Below are 15,990 nucleotides of genomic sequence, written 5' to 3' on the forward strand. Positions count from 1 at the left end.
TAACATCTGATATACAGAATATTTACTCAAATACAAGCCTCTATTTGTCTTTTGGACAAATACATATGTTAATTTCATATACTGCAATTAGTTGGCATGACAGAATCCCATATTTTTGATAGTTGGTAGTTTCTGCCCATGTGCAATTCAAGTGATAACCAAGATGTTTGCGACCACAAATTTAGTTACATCTTACAAGTAGTTCTGACAATAAGGCATTCCTCTTCTCTCCCATTCTGAAAACTGATCAGCTTCTTACAGGCAGTGCTGGAAAAAGATCAGAAGCCATTTAAACTTATATACGTACTGGCTTGATTTCTTGTCTGTCCAGTTTTTTCCGATAGAGTAGAGTGGCATGGATAACATTACCAGCTCTAGCTGCCTGCAGGGTTGTGGGAGATAAATAAAGGAAATCCTGTAAAGTAAATGAGAATCGTAAGTTAATGATTACCAGGCTACATTTTAAAAAAACAAAAACAACAACAACAAAAAAAAAAAAACAAAAAAAAAAAAAAAAAAAAAAAAAACAAAAAAACCCCTCACAACCAAGAGTACATCTCATACATGTTCTTAAAGTTTATTTTGGTCAATATAGAAAAGGCTTGAAAACATATGAACTGCACTTGTGCAGCAAGTTGATGACTTGAAACTAAAATTTCTCCAACAGTTACAGTCTCCTTAAACAGCATCAGCCTTAAGACATACATTACAGCTGTTAATCATCCCAATAGAAAAGACAACACTACTTAAAACTTGAATCCAAGATGACTATATTTCCTCTTTTTGCTTTTAATTTTAGGGTCTTTTACGATTTTACTTCCCATACAGACATTTGCGAATATAAGCACACACCTTGTTGAATTGTGTTATCTATGAAGTTTTACATAGAGCTTTTGAAAGATTGCTTGCTGCAGTAAGCACAAAACTGCGTAAGTAATTACTGCATGAGTCTGCTTAAGTGGCAGATGTGCTAAATTTATTATTAAGATAGCACTGTACTTGAAGACATTGGCTGCAGGTTATACTAGAAGAAAGAAAAGCAAAGGTAATTTACTCAGTGGCAATCAATTTCTAAACAGAAATATTATCGCAAAATTATTATTAATAATATTACTATATTTAATAATTATTATATCATTCTATTTCTGCCATATCTGGCAGAAATTTTACAGTGCTTCTTTGACACATAAGGTGTTTATAGTCTGTACCTACCATTGCAAAATAGTTACTATTAACCATAATTGGTCCACGTCCTCTAAGGTAGATATATTCTTCCCACCAATCACTAACCTGTAGCACAAAGGAAAACAAAAGCATTAAAACCCATATAATTTCCAGATAGTCTTCGATGTTAATAACTCCACAACACAACATTCCATACAGAAGCAGGAAGGAAACTGCTAGCTTGCCCCCTGACTTAAAGACAAACAAAAAAAACCTACTTTGCATTAAACTTTAAGGAAAACAGCAAAAGGTGTGAGAGAATTAAATTAAATTCAGCTGTAGCTCTCTGGTCAACTTCTGAAGAAGTCATCATCTGAAGATGATATCTAAAATGTTTTAGATCTCCTGAATGTTTTGCAGCCTTTGCCATGATACTATAGCTCAGCTTAGGCTACTGGGTACAGCTAGATGTTAGGTAATATATCAGAAAGAAATTATATTACAGTTCTCACTACAATGTTGGGGTTCGGGTTTTCTTTTTGGTAAAAAACCCCACTTATTGTTACAATTCTTTATTTCTTTCCCATACGCTTTTACTGCTCTCTATTAAAAAGTTGTCCTAAATCAGTTTTCTAAACTACCTGGGTAGCCAGGCCCATTGTTGAGTTATCAAGCTTAAACAAATAAACGGACCTCAAAAGCAATCCTAACAGCAAAAGCTAAATCACCTGCTCCAGAATAACAAACACAAAATGAGGATTCATTATTTCAAGTCCCATTCACCATACTGTTTGTTTATGAAATCACACAAGTTATTTCTGTGCAAATCAGGTGGTCTTCGATATACTTTACAAAAATATTTACAAAAATATCTTTCACATTTAAGAAAGAATGAAAGCCAAGCCAAAAAAGGCAAAAGAGAACAAATTAAATTGTGCCATTTGAATGACTGAGTCTCCTATTTATCTACTCACATAGTTTGTGGCCCACCAGGATTTTAGCTTCAAATACCACTGAAGCCTTGGTCCCAAATTATATGCAAAATCTTTGGCAAGACCCTCCATTCTTTTGAACTTTTCATCATCCATAAGTGGCCGAACTGATTCCAGATACTAGAATACAGGAAAAGAATCAGCATCAGTATAGTAACTAACATGTAGTTTCTTGCAATTCCTACATAAAGCATTTGGATAGTAGACAAAGATCATCCAGACTCAATTTATAGAGTTGCAAATACTACGTTCTTAAAATAAAACCATACGCTCTTTTCAACATCTGCCTGCAAACTATAGAAATGAGATCTTTTCTCAGACATTTGTCAGCAAATCACAAGTGGAAGAGGCTACTTTTCTAAAGATACATTTTCAACTCAAAAGGGAAGTCAGGCAGAGATATTTTTTTTTCTCCTCTCAAAAAAAAAATCAAATCTTCAGTTTCTGTGACAGTGTCCTACTTACAAACTTTGCTACAAGGTTTTGTGTCATAAAAAACACATTTATATGTTCAAGCTATGGAAGATAACAAAACCGGTATTTTTCAAAAGCCCTGGAAATCACAGTTTATTGCATAGTCTTAGATTAACAGACATCACACCATCCAATATGAATTACATCAGCTCCAAATTGTCACCAGTTTCAGTGGTTTGTCATAGCCTATATTGTAATTTCTCTGCAGAAGTTTTAATCCATTACACCACATTAACACCACCATGCAACACTTTTATAAGACTTGACAAAAAAACCCCCAAAAAACTCATGAGGGCATTTAAATACAGATTCATTGCTACTGAAGAAAATGAATTAATGAATGTACACACCCTATTGACTGTGTCTTTAACAGCTGGAACTGGCAATCGTGGTAAAGATGTCTGGAAACTGTATAACATGGGCTTACGTCCCGAGAAGAGTTTTACGAGTGTCTGAAGAAAAATAAAAACAAAATGCACACCTCAAATTATTAGGTTCAACAAAAGAAAAATGACAGAATACTAAAGCATGATGTAACTCATAGTTCTTTTCACTGGTAAATTATACTGTACTAATTTTAGCAAACTATCATATTTATCACTGTTTCACAAGTAAAAAAGGCACTGACATGAACTAACTTCCTGAAGGTTAAACAACATGTCAGTGGAAGAGGCCAGTCATAGTCATTCTTGACTTCTCAGACAGTCTTCTGGTCACTGGGCAGCATTGCTGTTTATGAATGGCAACCTTGATGCCAACAGAAAATAGACAGAGTTACTTAGCACTTCTTTTCTTCATAGATTTCCCTGTGTAAAGATTATAAAAGCAAGTCTAAGAGTTGATCCTTTTACTATATAGTAGATACTACAAAAATATCTATATCGTGCTTCACAACAGGAATCATTATCAAGCCCATCACTCAGCTAAAGATTCTAGATAATTATAGCCACTTTTAAAAATAATAATCATGCTTTGGAATTACAGTTAAGTATTTTCCAAAGTTACAGCTCAAGATCTACAATAGCATTGATGTTACTGGAGTTTCTTCAAGCATAAATCTATCTCAGATAGTCTACTGCATGATCTGAATATACTAAATTGTGCAAGCACGCCAGAGTTCTACTTGGTGCTTGTTACAAAAAAACCTATCGAAACAAAAGAGCCAGAGATGACAGCTCCCATCTTAGCTTCAGATACTACAGCATCTCCTGTTTTTCCATGGAAAACTAAAGAGAGAAGCAGCATTTCTGTCTACAACTACTTCTCAGCTGTGACACACACTAGGCTGAAAGTCTAGGCCGTGCCACTCTAGGCTACACATGAAAGTATTTTGATATTATCACCCTATTTCAGGATGAAAGTAAGGTCAAGTATTACACCAATGATCTGATGGAACTTTTATTGTCAAAATCCAATCTCCATCCAATATACTACAGCATATATCATATATAGGCCCACAGACTAAAGACAGAAAAAAACAGAGGATGTCAGTTCTCTGCTAAATTCCTATAACTTCTCCCTACAAGTGTCAAGGCTACTTGATAAAGTGTGGAGATTCTTCCCTGCCCCTCAGCTTTCTTGGTCAGCACAGATAGAGGAGATTGTTATAGGCAGCAAAAAACTATTAAGAATTGCAGACAATTACCAGCAACAAAGACCTTGCTGCAAACAGATCTGTACCAGAGAGCTGACAGGTACACATGGATGCACCACAACCATCAGCCCAATGAAATCCAGTTGTGCTTCATGACAAGATAAATTTGAAGCCAGGTGAGGAAAAAATAAGAAGCCCAGCTTTTCTTAAGAAAATCTAATTCCATACTTAGGGAAAATTTTATTCTAGAACTCTTAAGCCAAGAAAGGTGGAAATAATGTTCAGACAGAGTACCTGCTCAATTGACCAAATCAGTACATACATTTCACTCTATTTCTTCTCTTAAGTAAATTTGTAATAGAGAATTCATAACAGCTTGAGACCATTAAAGCACTCTGACAGACACACGTACTTAATTACATCTCTGATTTCACATGCAGGCACAGCAAATAATCTCATTCTAACATGCACTGTATCTGTTCACAGATTATTATTTTTATCTTATTTTTTAAAACTGCAATTAATACTTGGATTTCTCCCCTAACCCTGGTACAGGAAATTTGACTTTAGAAGATGAAATACGTTCATTAAAAGTGTCACCAGACTTCCAACCAGACTGAAAATTACTTTGTACTGTGCCTGAAATCAGAGCTCAAGTTTTTTTATCTGCATGACTATTTGAACAGAAGACAGTATATTCACGATAGCATTTTTCATGCTGTTAATCAGCAAAAAAAACCCAAACAAACACCACAACAGGAAAGTCTCTCCAGAAAAATACACAATATTAAAGGATAATAGAAATCTAGAAAGCTAAAGTAGTTGGTACAGTTTTACTAGGGAAACCACTCTTCTCTTTTGTTGAGACTAGCTAAAGAAATAATAGCGTATTAAAATAGAGCTTCATATTAAGTGTCTCATAGATGAGACACTGTTGGACATACACCTTTACAGTGTTCTGTATTTTAAAACATATATAATATACAACAATACACAAAAAAATACATATGCAACATACAATAAACAAAAACTTATAAATACAATATGCAACAAAGCATGGTAAGTAGCATTACAGTTCATACTATTTAAAGTTGATAAGGCAGTATCAACAGCTTTAAAATATCTATCTGGTAGGACATGCTGAAAACCCAGACAGCTACAGCTTCAAGCAATTGACAGAAAGCCTTACCCTTCAGAGCCTGTACTGTACAAATTCGAGTCATGAGGCTCCTGATACCGCTTCCAGGAGAAACTATCAATTAGAAATTTCATTTGTAACAGATGAAGATTAAATTCTATTTTAGTGTACCATTCTGGATACCTGTTCTTGAACATATTTCATAATAAATCATTATGTGTTGTTAGTCTAACACTCATCAGTTAATTTTTGAGGCTGCAGAGACTACTTTTATTGCACTTCAGTTATTTCTACAACAATACTAGCAAAAGTCCAAGTATTAACAAAAACCCACTTCATCTCTTGGAGCACCTACATGTACATTTCCTCACTTCACATCTATCACATCCTTTAAGGACTCTTTTCCAAAGCACCACAGTCACTCTCATCTTATCCTCATGTGAAAACTGCATAAGAAGCTACCTGCCTTACATTTTTTCTCCATCTCATTTTGGAGGCATACCAATAAATCAATTGAAAGGACAATAAATATTATTTTCTTCAAGCAAAAGATTAATTTTAAAATGGATGAAATGTTAGAATTTCTAGTCAACAAAGAATTAGGGTTGCACTTTCTGGGCAGGACAAGATTCTTTGGTGCCGCAGCCCAAGTTCTTTAAGCCGTAGCTGTGCACAGAGAAAAAGTAGGTATTTGACTCACACAGTCCCAAGGGATTGGCAAATTTAGATGTTCTTCTTTAAGTGTTTACTCTTCCTTCTACAAGGCCATCCTGAATAGTTTAATTATAGCATCAGAAGGACGACAGTAATTAGTAAAAATATCTACCTAGCAGCCTCCTGTCCCATGACCCAGAAAACACAAGCAAGGAAAAACCAACAAAACTTTTCTTTTAGGGCTCTGAATACAGATTGCATAGAAGCTAAGATGAAACAGGAAGACAATATATCCTTACCATCCAAAACTTGGTGCCTGCAGAAAGTTTGCCATGTTCAGCGAACATCCAACCATGATAGGAAAGCAGCATTTTTAGAGAGTAGCGCATTGTGACAATAAGGGCAACCCAAAGCCCTGTGCCAAAAAGTATTCCACTCACGATGTTCTGTGTTTGGTTTGACATATAGCCACTATTTAAAACAAAAGCCAGCATGTGCCAGTTAACATCAGTTTAAGTTTTAAAGAGAACATAATATTGCAAACCAAAGTCCAATGGTACTACAGACAGGCATTACTCAAGTTTCATGCCTGTTTAGCCCTTTTTCATAAACTCCTTTCCAAACACCCTCTCATGCAGCAAGCTCAAAGGCCACAGAAGTTGCCAAATATGCTTCTTAAATACTCAGAAAACAATGTAGTAATACTGTTATAACAACCTACTCCATACTCTCATACATCTGTTTATTTGGCTAACTCTGTCACAATACTGTTCAAAAATTGATACACTTTAAGAGGGTTAGTTTTAAGAGTAGCTACAAATAAAACTGATTTCCTTTAGAGGAACAGAAACTTTTCAATCTACTTACGTTGTATCAAGTGTTCGGTTGATTTTAGCTATTATTCCTAAAGAAGGATCAATTTTGGCATACATTGTTGACATCACACCCACAACTACAATAAGCCAGCTAGATGGGCTAGCAGGATAAACGCCAGTGATAATTCCATTCTGGAAAGAAAAGCCTTCACATAATTTTTTCATACCAAAGTGGCTGACTTCATATTACCATGGAAAGAAACAAAAATCAACACATTTAAGTCATTTAAACAAGATATTAAGATTATCCATCATTTTCTTACATATGCTTAACTCAAGGGTAGGGAATGGATTTAGTTAAATTCGACTGTTACAGAAAATTGTCACAATGATATAAAGAATTAAAGGAACTTTTAAGTTCTGTTGTAGACAACACTGATCCATATGCAAGTCTTACTAAAAATACTGAAATTAGCAAATAACTTTGGAACAAATGACATTTCAATAATTCCTACCTACACTGTGTTAGGCCACTCTAAATGAATACATGGCAAGAATAATCTACTGAACGAAACACTGAAAACCAGAATCAAGTGGAGTGTTTGGTTTGTGGGGTTTGGTTGTTTTGTTTGTTTTCTTGTTTTTGTGGGTTGTTTTTTTTTTTTTGTGGGTTGTTTTTTTTTTTTTGTGGGTTGTTTTTTTTTTTTTGTGGGTTGTTTTTTTTTTTTTGTGGGTTGTTTTTTTTTTTTTATATACATCATTTAAACAGTCCTTCTCACAGCTTTATAAGAAGATATTATTAAGACTACTGTTAAAAATATGTTTTAGAAAGATGCTGAAGATAGTTTGTAGCTTATCTAGTTTGCTACTAAAAAAACTAGATACTTCTTATTTACGATCCCATGAACAAAACAACAAATTCACAGAAATCTGTATCAAATACCTCATCAGAAACATTACCACTTAGCATAACTTGAACAACCTAAATGTTCAGGTATCCTTTTGAAAACAGCAAATATTCTCATTAATTTGAAAACTTAATTTTGGCAAAGAATACATAAAATCAAGAGTATTGGCTTGTACCTCTAAGTGATGTGACACTAAAAATCACAAGTAGTTATATTTCTAAATTACGCTAAAAGATTACTTAATAACGTGATATATTATGAAAAGAATGAAGTAAACTAAACCTATTGAATTTCTACATCTGTTTGATTTATTCTATGGAAAGAAGATGAAAAAGTTCTATCCTTTCAGTCTTCACAGCATCGCTCAGTGCTACAATCCACGGTATCCCTTAACTAAAACTCCTACAACTCTTTTACAATAAGGAACTTTATTCAACATAAAGGAAAAGAAATTAATTTTTGCCTAAACAAAACTTCAATAAATCTATAAAACATTAAATAACCCTAAAGTTTGGTGAACTTGACTCATTTAAAATACCTTGAATCTGATGAACTTTTTCTTCCATGAATGGACACCAGAGAGGTAAATTTGTTTGAGTGCCTCATGGCTCATACGCAGGTCAATACCATCTGGAGTTACTGTAAATTGAAAAGCTACTGCTTGATGAGCTTCCGCCATTTTCAGAGAGAGTTCTGTCAACAAAGCAAAGTTAAAAAGTTATTTCCTTTTTGTTCAAAGGAACTACGAGCTAGTCCCTTTCTAGCAAGGCATCTTCTACACAATGATTTTGAGAAATATTTCAAAGTATGAGAAATTTGCATACAGTACTTGCCTTTTCTTTACAGGCTACGCTTGCACTTCAGTCTGGGCTCCCAGTATGTTAATTAAGATACCTCTTCTAACCACAGCAGCTGAAAATGGAAGCAAAACATTCTCATGTAACTTAGGTCTTTTGGCAGGCTTGCAGAAAGCTGAATATTGTGCATACAAACAGTATATAAAAATTCAGGGCACAGCAGAAAATTGAAGCCATAATATTTAGAAAAAGCAGATCACAGGTACATAACATCTCACTGTGGTGATAAAGGAGATTCAGAAACTAATTTTTTTTTCATCATTTTGAAACAAAAAGTATTTGAAGTCTTCATGTCAGCTAGCAAACCAAAGCTGCTCCTAGTTATATTAACTTAATTTACATATTAAGGATAACTTCCTTCTCCAAGTAATAGAGGAGTCAAAGAGGAGAGGCGTTATGCTGGACCTTGTTCTCACCAACAAGGAGTGGCTGGTGGGCAATGTGAAACTCAAGGGCAGCCTTGGCTGCAGTGACTGTGAGATGGTAGAGTTCAAGATCCTTAGGGCAGCAAGGAGGGTACACAGCAAGCTCACTACCCTGGGCTTCAGGAAAGCAGACTTTGGCCTCTTCAGGGATCTGCTTGGTAGAGTACCATGAGATAAAGCCCTAGAGGGAAAAGGGGCCCAAGAAAGCTGGCTAATATTCAACTACCACCTCCTCCAAGCTCAGAAGCAATGCATCCCAACGAAGAGGAAGTCAGGCAAAACCACCAGGAGGCCTGCACTGATGAATAAGGAGTTCCTGGAGAAACTTAAACTCAAAAAGGAAGCCTACAGAGGATAGAAGCAAGGACAGGTAGCCTGGGAGGAACACAGAGAAATTGTGTTCATCCAGGGATCAGGCTAGGCAAGCTAAAGCCCAGACAGTTAAATCTGGCCAGAAACATCGAGGGCAACAAGAACAGCTTCTATAGGTATGTTCGTGAAAAAAGGAAGACTAGCAAAAACGTGAGCCCACTCCAAAAGGAAACAGGAGACCTGGTCACCTGGAATATGGACAAGGCTGAGGTACTCAATGACTTTTTTGCTGGTCTTCACTAGCAAGGGCTCTAGCCACACCACCCAAATCGCAGAAGGCAAAGGCAGGGACTGGGAGAATGAGGAACTGCCCACTACAGGAGAATACCAGGTTTGAGACCATCTAAGGAACCTGAAGGAGCACAATTCCATGGGACCTGATGAGAGGAGCTGGCAATGTGCGCTTGCCGCCCAGAAAGCCAACCACATCTTGAGCTGCATCAAAAGAAGCATGGCTATCATGTCAAGGGAGGCAGTTCTGCCCATCTACTCCTCTCTTCTGAGACCCCACCTGGAATACTGTATCCAGCTCTGGGGCCCCCAACATAAAAAGGACATGGACCTGCTGAAGCAAGTCCAGAGAAGAGCCATGAAGATGATCAGAGGGCTGAAGCACCTCTCCTGTGAAAACAGGCTAAGAAAGTTGGGGTTGTTCAGCCTGGAGAAGAGAAGGCTCCAGAGAGATCTTATAGCAGCTTTCCAGTACCTAAAGGGGGCCTACAGGAGAGCTGGGGAGGGACTCTTTACCAGGGAGTGTAGTAATACAATGAGGGGTAACTCTTCTAAACTGAAAGAGAGTAGATTTAGATTAGGTATTAGGATGAAATTCTTTAATGTGAGGGTGGTGAGACACTGGAACAGGTTGCCCAGAGAAGCTGTGGATGCCCCATCCCTGGAGGCATTCAAGGCCAGGCAGGATGGGGCTTTGAGCAACCTGGTCCAGTGGGAGGTGTCCCTGCCCATGGCAGGGGGTTGGAACTGGATGATCTTGAAGGTTCCTTTCAACTCTAATCATTCCACAATAATTTCAAGTTGATTAGTCACAGCAATAAGATACTATAGCCCCTGTGGCTCTAAGTTCTGACTGGTAAATAAGTGCAAAATCAAAACTATGTGGAGTTGAGGAAACCAAATTACAAAGGTCTTAAAAATGACCTTCACATAAACAAACCTGAAATTATGAGGAAATTTAATTGAAATGCAGCTCAGTTAAACTACCCAAACAAATATCAACAATGGTGTCAATACAGACAAAAGACCATCATAATGGGCAGGCATAACAGGATCAAATAAAAACCACTGGAAGTTAAAGCAGAAAAGTAACTGTGATTCTGCTTACATATTTATGTCTGAATTCTGAGGATACGGCTAAGTCGAACTGAACAGTATGCTTTTATTTATCAGCTAATCTTCATAGCTTCCTTCTTTCCATACCATTCCATTCCACAACATTACCAATACCAAGTGTTTTAAGGTGGCACTGGCATTTCTATTTAAGCAAAAATCAAAAGAAAGTACAATTACTTCATGCCTTTTGAATCCTAAAGGCTGACATTCACATTGCTTTTGCAAACCTGAAGCTTAGACTTTGCAATTAAATTTAAATTCTGATAGATGTTCATGTTGAACAGCATGCAAGGGATAGCTAGTGCAGTTTAGCTGGGCACTTCAAAAGCAGTTTATTATGACTGTAGTGATGCTGCTCTAGTCTGCAAATATTCTGCTATGGCAAAGTCATCTGGAGAACAAAGCAGGAGCACAAAGGTGCACGAGCAGAGAACTAGGAAATGTAAGTACTGGAAATGATGCAGTAATAGTAGGCTTAGGAAATAAATAAACAATACAGGAAGAGAAGGAACATCAGAGGTCTCAGAGGTCCCTTCCAACCACTAAGATTCTGTAATTCTGTGATCAGGCAGAGATGAACAAGATAAGTGCTATTGTGCAGGACCTAGTAGGATTGCTGACTCCTGGTAGTGACTGTCGGCAGTATTTAAAGTGCCTACCCCTAGACCAGCCTGCAATGATCAGCCTCTGCAATACAACTACTGCTACAGTGGCTGGTGGCAATTCACAGAACTCCAAATTCCATCAGCCACTGCTCAAGTTTCAGAGGCTGAGTGAATTCCTGATTCCTGGGTGAATCAGGCTTCTGGGTTTCCAGAAGGGTGGCTAAAGCTTAGCGTCATACAGATAGTATGCAACTTGATCTAGTCATGTACAGTGTCTAATTAGGACAACAAACAAACCAGATCTGCTTTGAACACCGCTTTCAAAACCTTTAAGACAAGCCCTGTATGCCCTAGTAACAACTGCAATTTGTAGTACTTAATGACTCCGTCACTAACAACTGCTTATTCATAAGGGCCTTGCTGCAGACAAGTATCAGGAAGTCGTAAATCAGCTGTCCCTTCATTCATTTAAATCGTGCATCACCAGTTCAATGCTGGGACCAAAATTGCAAGAGAGCAATAAAACAGAAAGAGGCAGCAGTAATACATGGTAGCCCCTGGATTTGCAAAAGGGTAAAGCACTCAAAATTCATCAGAAGTTTAACAGTGCTATTAAGACCGAGATGAAAAAAAACAAACCACAACAAAAGCAACCATACTCCCATACAGGGAATCAGGCACCCGGATTTGTCTCAAGGAGCGTCAACAGGTTCTCCAGTTCACTCATGGAATTTTGTATTCTGGAATGCCAGTGTCTTAAATACCAGATCAACTAGTTTCTATTACCCATCAATTTTCCTGTGACTTCTCAGACTGGGAATTTGTAACTATCCTCCTTTCTATTTCTGAAAAGAAAGAATTTCAGGAACCCTTCCCTTTTTAGGCACATGTGTGTCTACTGTCCAAGGTAGAAAAAGGTTATAAATAGCATTAATCATGAACAGTCATCCTGATTATTTTAATGAATTAAAGCCTAGCATGATCATAAAATTAAATAAGCTTTAATAAGGAAAATATTTCTCATTCCCAAATGAAGAAATATTAATACAGCAAGTATTAATCCTGCATCAAGTAAACAAGCCCTGAAAGCAGACAAGTCTAGTTCTAGGACTGTACTACTTGACCCTAAGATGTGAAACAATCAAATGGCTTGTTTCTTTTCACATCCTTTTCCTTTACTTAAGAAACCGGCAAGCCTTTAAGACTGTTCTGAATGATGATGGCTGAACACCAAAGATTTCCTGAAGTCCCTTTCTTTGAACACTTACTCCCCTCCTTAAAGGCCAATTTAATCATAAGCTGCTGTACACTTCCCCTCCTTTGCATTCCTCTGCTGTCACGTGGTTGCTAGCAAAGTAGGTAAAAGGGCACAGGCCGGAGGAGCATGCGTTACACTTAGAAAATTGACTTGCCAGCCTTAGTAAGGCGGCGCCCACATCAGTCAGCTCACTAACACTGAAACAATAACTCCTAACTTCAGGCAGTGTGGTCAGCAAAATATTTCTGCACAGCATACACTAATGAACCTCATTCCCAACAGAGAGCCGTAAACAAGAGCTTTTGACTTTCTGAGCAGTTTGGCCAAATCTTACTTACAAAAAAAACCAGCACAACAATTTCTAAAGTAATCTGAAATGACTATTTTCATTCCTTTCAGTATTCTCTCATAATGTATCTTAAAAAACATACTTGCCCCTTAAAACTTGGATTTTTATTTTTTTGTTTGACTTTAATCAAAGGAAAAAGCTTCCTGTTCCTTGCTCTTTTCTGGTTTTACTTCAAACATGCTGTAACAGCTGCAGATGTTTTTCCTCTTCTCCTTTCACATCTCTACTGGAGCCAATCGAAACTTAACCACATTTTGTTTCCATTGTACTGCTAGGTTAGATGTTATTTTTAAGTCAAGAAAACACATACAATGCCTAAGCCCTGATGGTCTGAAAAACTATGCTGCTATGCCTACTATGCATAAAGCCTCCTCAGACTGCTATTTTTCTTTGCACTTTGAGGACATTTACACTATGAAGACTGAGGTTTAACTCATAGACTGCTCACAGATCTTATGACTTCAGGTTGCAGACACTGAACAGGCAACTCTGTATTAGGGCTTACATGTTCCTACAGCCATGGAAGAAGATGAGGGCCTCAGCTCTGGAAAATCTGAAGCTAAAAGAGAGCCCATGTGCAGGATGCTTCCATTTAGCCAGGCATGCAAGAAATCACTTGTGGTTGGTAACATCCAAAGCACATAACACAATGTCTAAAAGACAATGAAAAAAAAAAATCACCACGTGCATCTTAAAAAGCACCAAGCCACGATACAAAATTTAAATGTACTACAGTACAATGCACAAAACAAGGTATGAATTCCTGAAGCTCCTTTTCCTGCAAAGAAAGCAAGTTAACAAATGCAGAGAAAAACCGGAAAGAAGTCCTATTCACATGACCCAGAATAGCTAAAACCTTGGGGAAAAACTTAATTCTATGACTCTCACTTGCAAGCTACTTCAACAATTTAGTTTTTGAGGCTCTCCTCACTGATTTTTTACATCTACTTATAGATTAGCTTTTACATACAGAGCTAAGTTCACAAAACAATTCTCTCCAATTAGTCTACTTTGGCCATCAAAGGTTGATGGTTTTCATGGAAAAGCAGTGACTGTCGCATACAGTTTCTCCAGGAACACTGCTACGTACCATCCCACACAGGTTTCATACTATCAGAACCCTCAAATAGACATCTTTGGTACTGAAACCACAGTCTGTTCATAGATAGTGGGCAGACTTGCAGCATGTTCTAGCTCTTAGCACAAGGACACGTAGTGCCATGTCTTAAAGTATGATGACAGTTCTGAATTTAGAAGTGCCTTGGAAGCCCTCATAACTTCATGAAGATGCAAAGTACCACCAATAGAGCAATGAGAAGTACCTTAGCACGTAGGTGGTGTCTTCTGACTCTTGCCAAGCTCCTACTAGCAAGCTTAGAAGGAAAAAAAACCATCAAAACAACCAGAAATCTGATCTTGAAGAATTATTCGATCCTTTATTAAAATAAACATAACTTCAAAATTTAGTTTAGCTTAGCACTTAGGTATCAACTAGGAATAGAGATGGGTGAGGAAGAAAGAGTGATACTAAATCATTTACAATTATATTATTTAAAGAATGTTTAAGCCATGACTGAAGTGGCTTCAAGACACTTGGAAAAAGACACAAGTCTCTCCTCCAACAGCCATCATCTGACATACAAATGTCAAGTTCTCATCTTTGGTTATTGCTAGTCATTGGCTCCAATCCTTCCCACCCTCACCTACAGCTGACAGTTGCACTCCCTTGGAATTACAAATGTCTTAAAGAATTTCTCACATCTAAAAAATGAACAAATGTTGTGGTGCATGCCAAGGTGGAGAACTGAATACATGTATTTGCACAGGTACAGCAACACCGAGACCTACTGCAAACCTTACCCAAAGCAGACAGTTTGAAATCAGGACAGAGAAGGAGTTTACTATAACTTGCTGTCCCACTGACAAACCTATCAGTTTATGTCCTCACCTCAAGAGCTTTCCAAGATCACCTGCGGGTGAATATCAGATACCTACCCTCTGCAGGCATCTCCTTTGCAATCCTGGACTGATTTCTTTATTCCCTTCCCAAGTGGAGCAATGGGCGTATACGAAAAGGGAAGAGTGTAAAAAATTAAAACACTGCACAGTTACCATACCATGCAGAAACCTCCTCCACCCCCAAGAAACTACGCCCTAGGTTGTAGGTATTTCTTTTTAATACTGCTATAAAAAACATACCTAGGTATTTAGATTACACAAGTTTTATTCCTTCTCTCTCCCTTTGCACTAATGAGCTTCTGTTCTCATGCAGTAAAGAAGAATTATCTTCCCTATAACAACAGATATTTCTGGAATAGCAGGACTTTTAGGAGACATGCAAGATGTCACGTTTTAGGACTTTGGAGATCCTGGAAGAGGGACAACAGTGTTTGGTGACCAAAGGCAAACTGATTGGATCACTGTCGCAGTAGTTCAATGATCATTTACTGTACAAGGTTGAAAGAATCTGAATTAAGGTCTTTCAGCCTGTAGAAGGTTGAAAGACTGAAGAACCAGTTCCAAACATTTTACAGATATTTAAATTGACCATTCAAATTGAAGTTAATCCAGGCTCCTCTTCAGAGAAGATGCTTTTCAGCCATTTAGATCTTGTTTTTCTGAACATGTGGAGTTCAGGACTATGATACAGCGTGCTGCAGGACAAAGATAATGGTTTTGGAAAAGTAAAAAGAAAAATACACGGTTGTGTGGTGGTTTTGGGGTTTTTTTTTTTGTTTTTAATACACTCACTTCAACCGCCGACCGCCCCGCAACCTGCGTGTGTTTGTCTTTGCTGCGGGCCCTGCGCTGCCCCGTGTCCCCCACCCCCTCTCGCCAATTTCCCTCCCGGAAGGCGGGGGACCCGGCGGCCCCGCTCCAGCCCCGCGGGCAGCCCCCGGTGGGGGGCGCATCCCCCCGCTCCGCTCCGCCCCTCTCCGGGCCCGCTCACGTGACCGCTCCCGAGAAGTGGGTGAAAGGTCGCGCCGCCGCAGCGCCGCGCAGGCCAACAACGGGCAGGCCCGCGGGGGGGGGGGGGG

General features: G+C 38.1%; 1 protein-coding gene across 3 annotated transcripts in view; it reads right to left on the reverse strand.

Annotated features, from left to right (window-relative positions):
• CPT1A (carnitine palmitoyltransferase 1A (liver)) overlaps positions 1 to 15,990 on the reverse strand; it is a 42,346-nt gene that overhangs the window by 23,993 nt on the left and 2,363 nt on the right. The window contains exons 1-9 of one of the 3 annotated variants that reach the window (XM_014957604.1): positions 13,458 to 13,497; positions 8,573 to 8,651; positions 8,278 to 8,432; positions 6,884 to 7,023; positions 6,316 to 6,487; positions 2,981 to 3,082; positions 2,139 to 2,276; positions 1,213 to 1,290; positions 308 to 415 (exon numbers count right to left, since the gene is read on the reverse strand). In XM_014957604.1, the coding sequence (XP_014813090.1) occupies positions 308 to 415; positions 1,213 to 1,290; positions 2,139 to 2,276; positions 2,981 to 3,082; positions 6,316 to 6,487; positions 6,884 to 7,023; positions 8,278 to 8,418 (879 nt within the window). In that variant the 5' untranslated portion in view covers positions 8,419 to 8,432; positions 8,573 to 8,651; positions 13,458 to 13,497. Of the gene's footprint in view, positions 1 to 307; positions 416 to 1,212; positions 1,291 to 2,138; positions 2,277 to 2,980; positions 3,083 to 6,315; positions 6,488 to 6,883; positions 7,071 to 8,277; positions 8,433 to 8,572; positions 8,652 to 13,457; positions 13,498 to 15,990 lie in introns of those variants that run through there. The other 2 variants (XM_014957603.1, XM_014957605.1) reach the window with 2 other exon arrangements.

This window comes from Calidris pugnax, unplaced genomic scaffold (assembly GCF_001431845.1).
Source record: "Calidris pugnax isolate Ruff unplaced genomic scaffold, ASM143184v1 scaffold211, whole genome shotgun sequence".
Classification (NCBI taxonomy): Eukaryota; Metazoa; Chordata; class Aves; order Charadriiformes; family Scolopacidae; genus Calidris; species Calidris pugnax.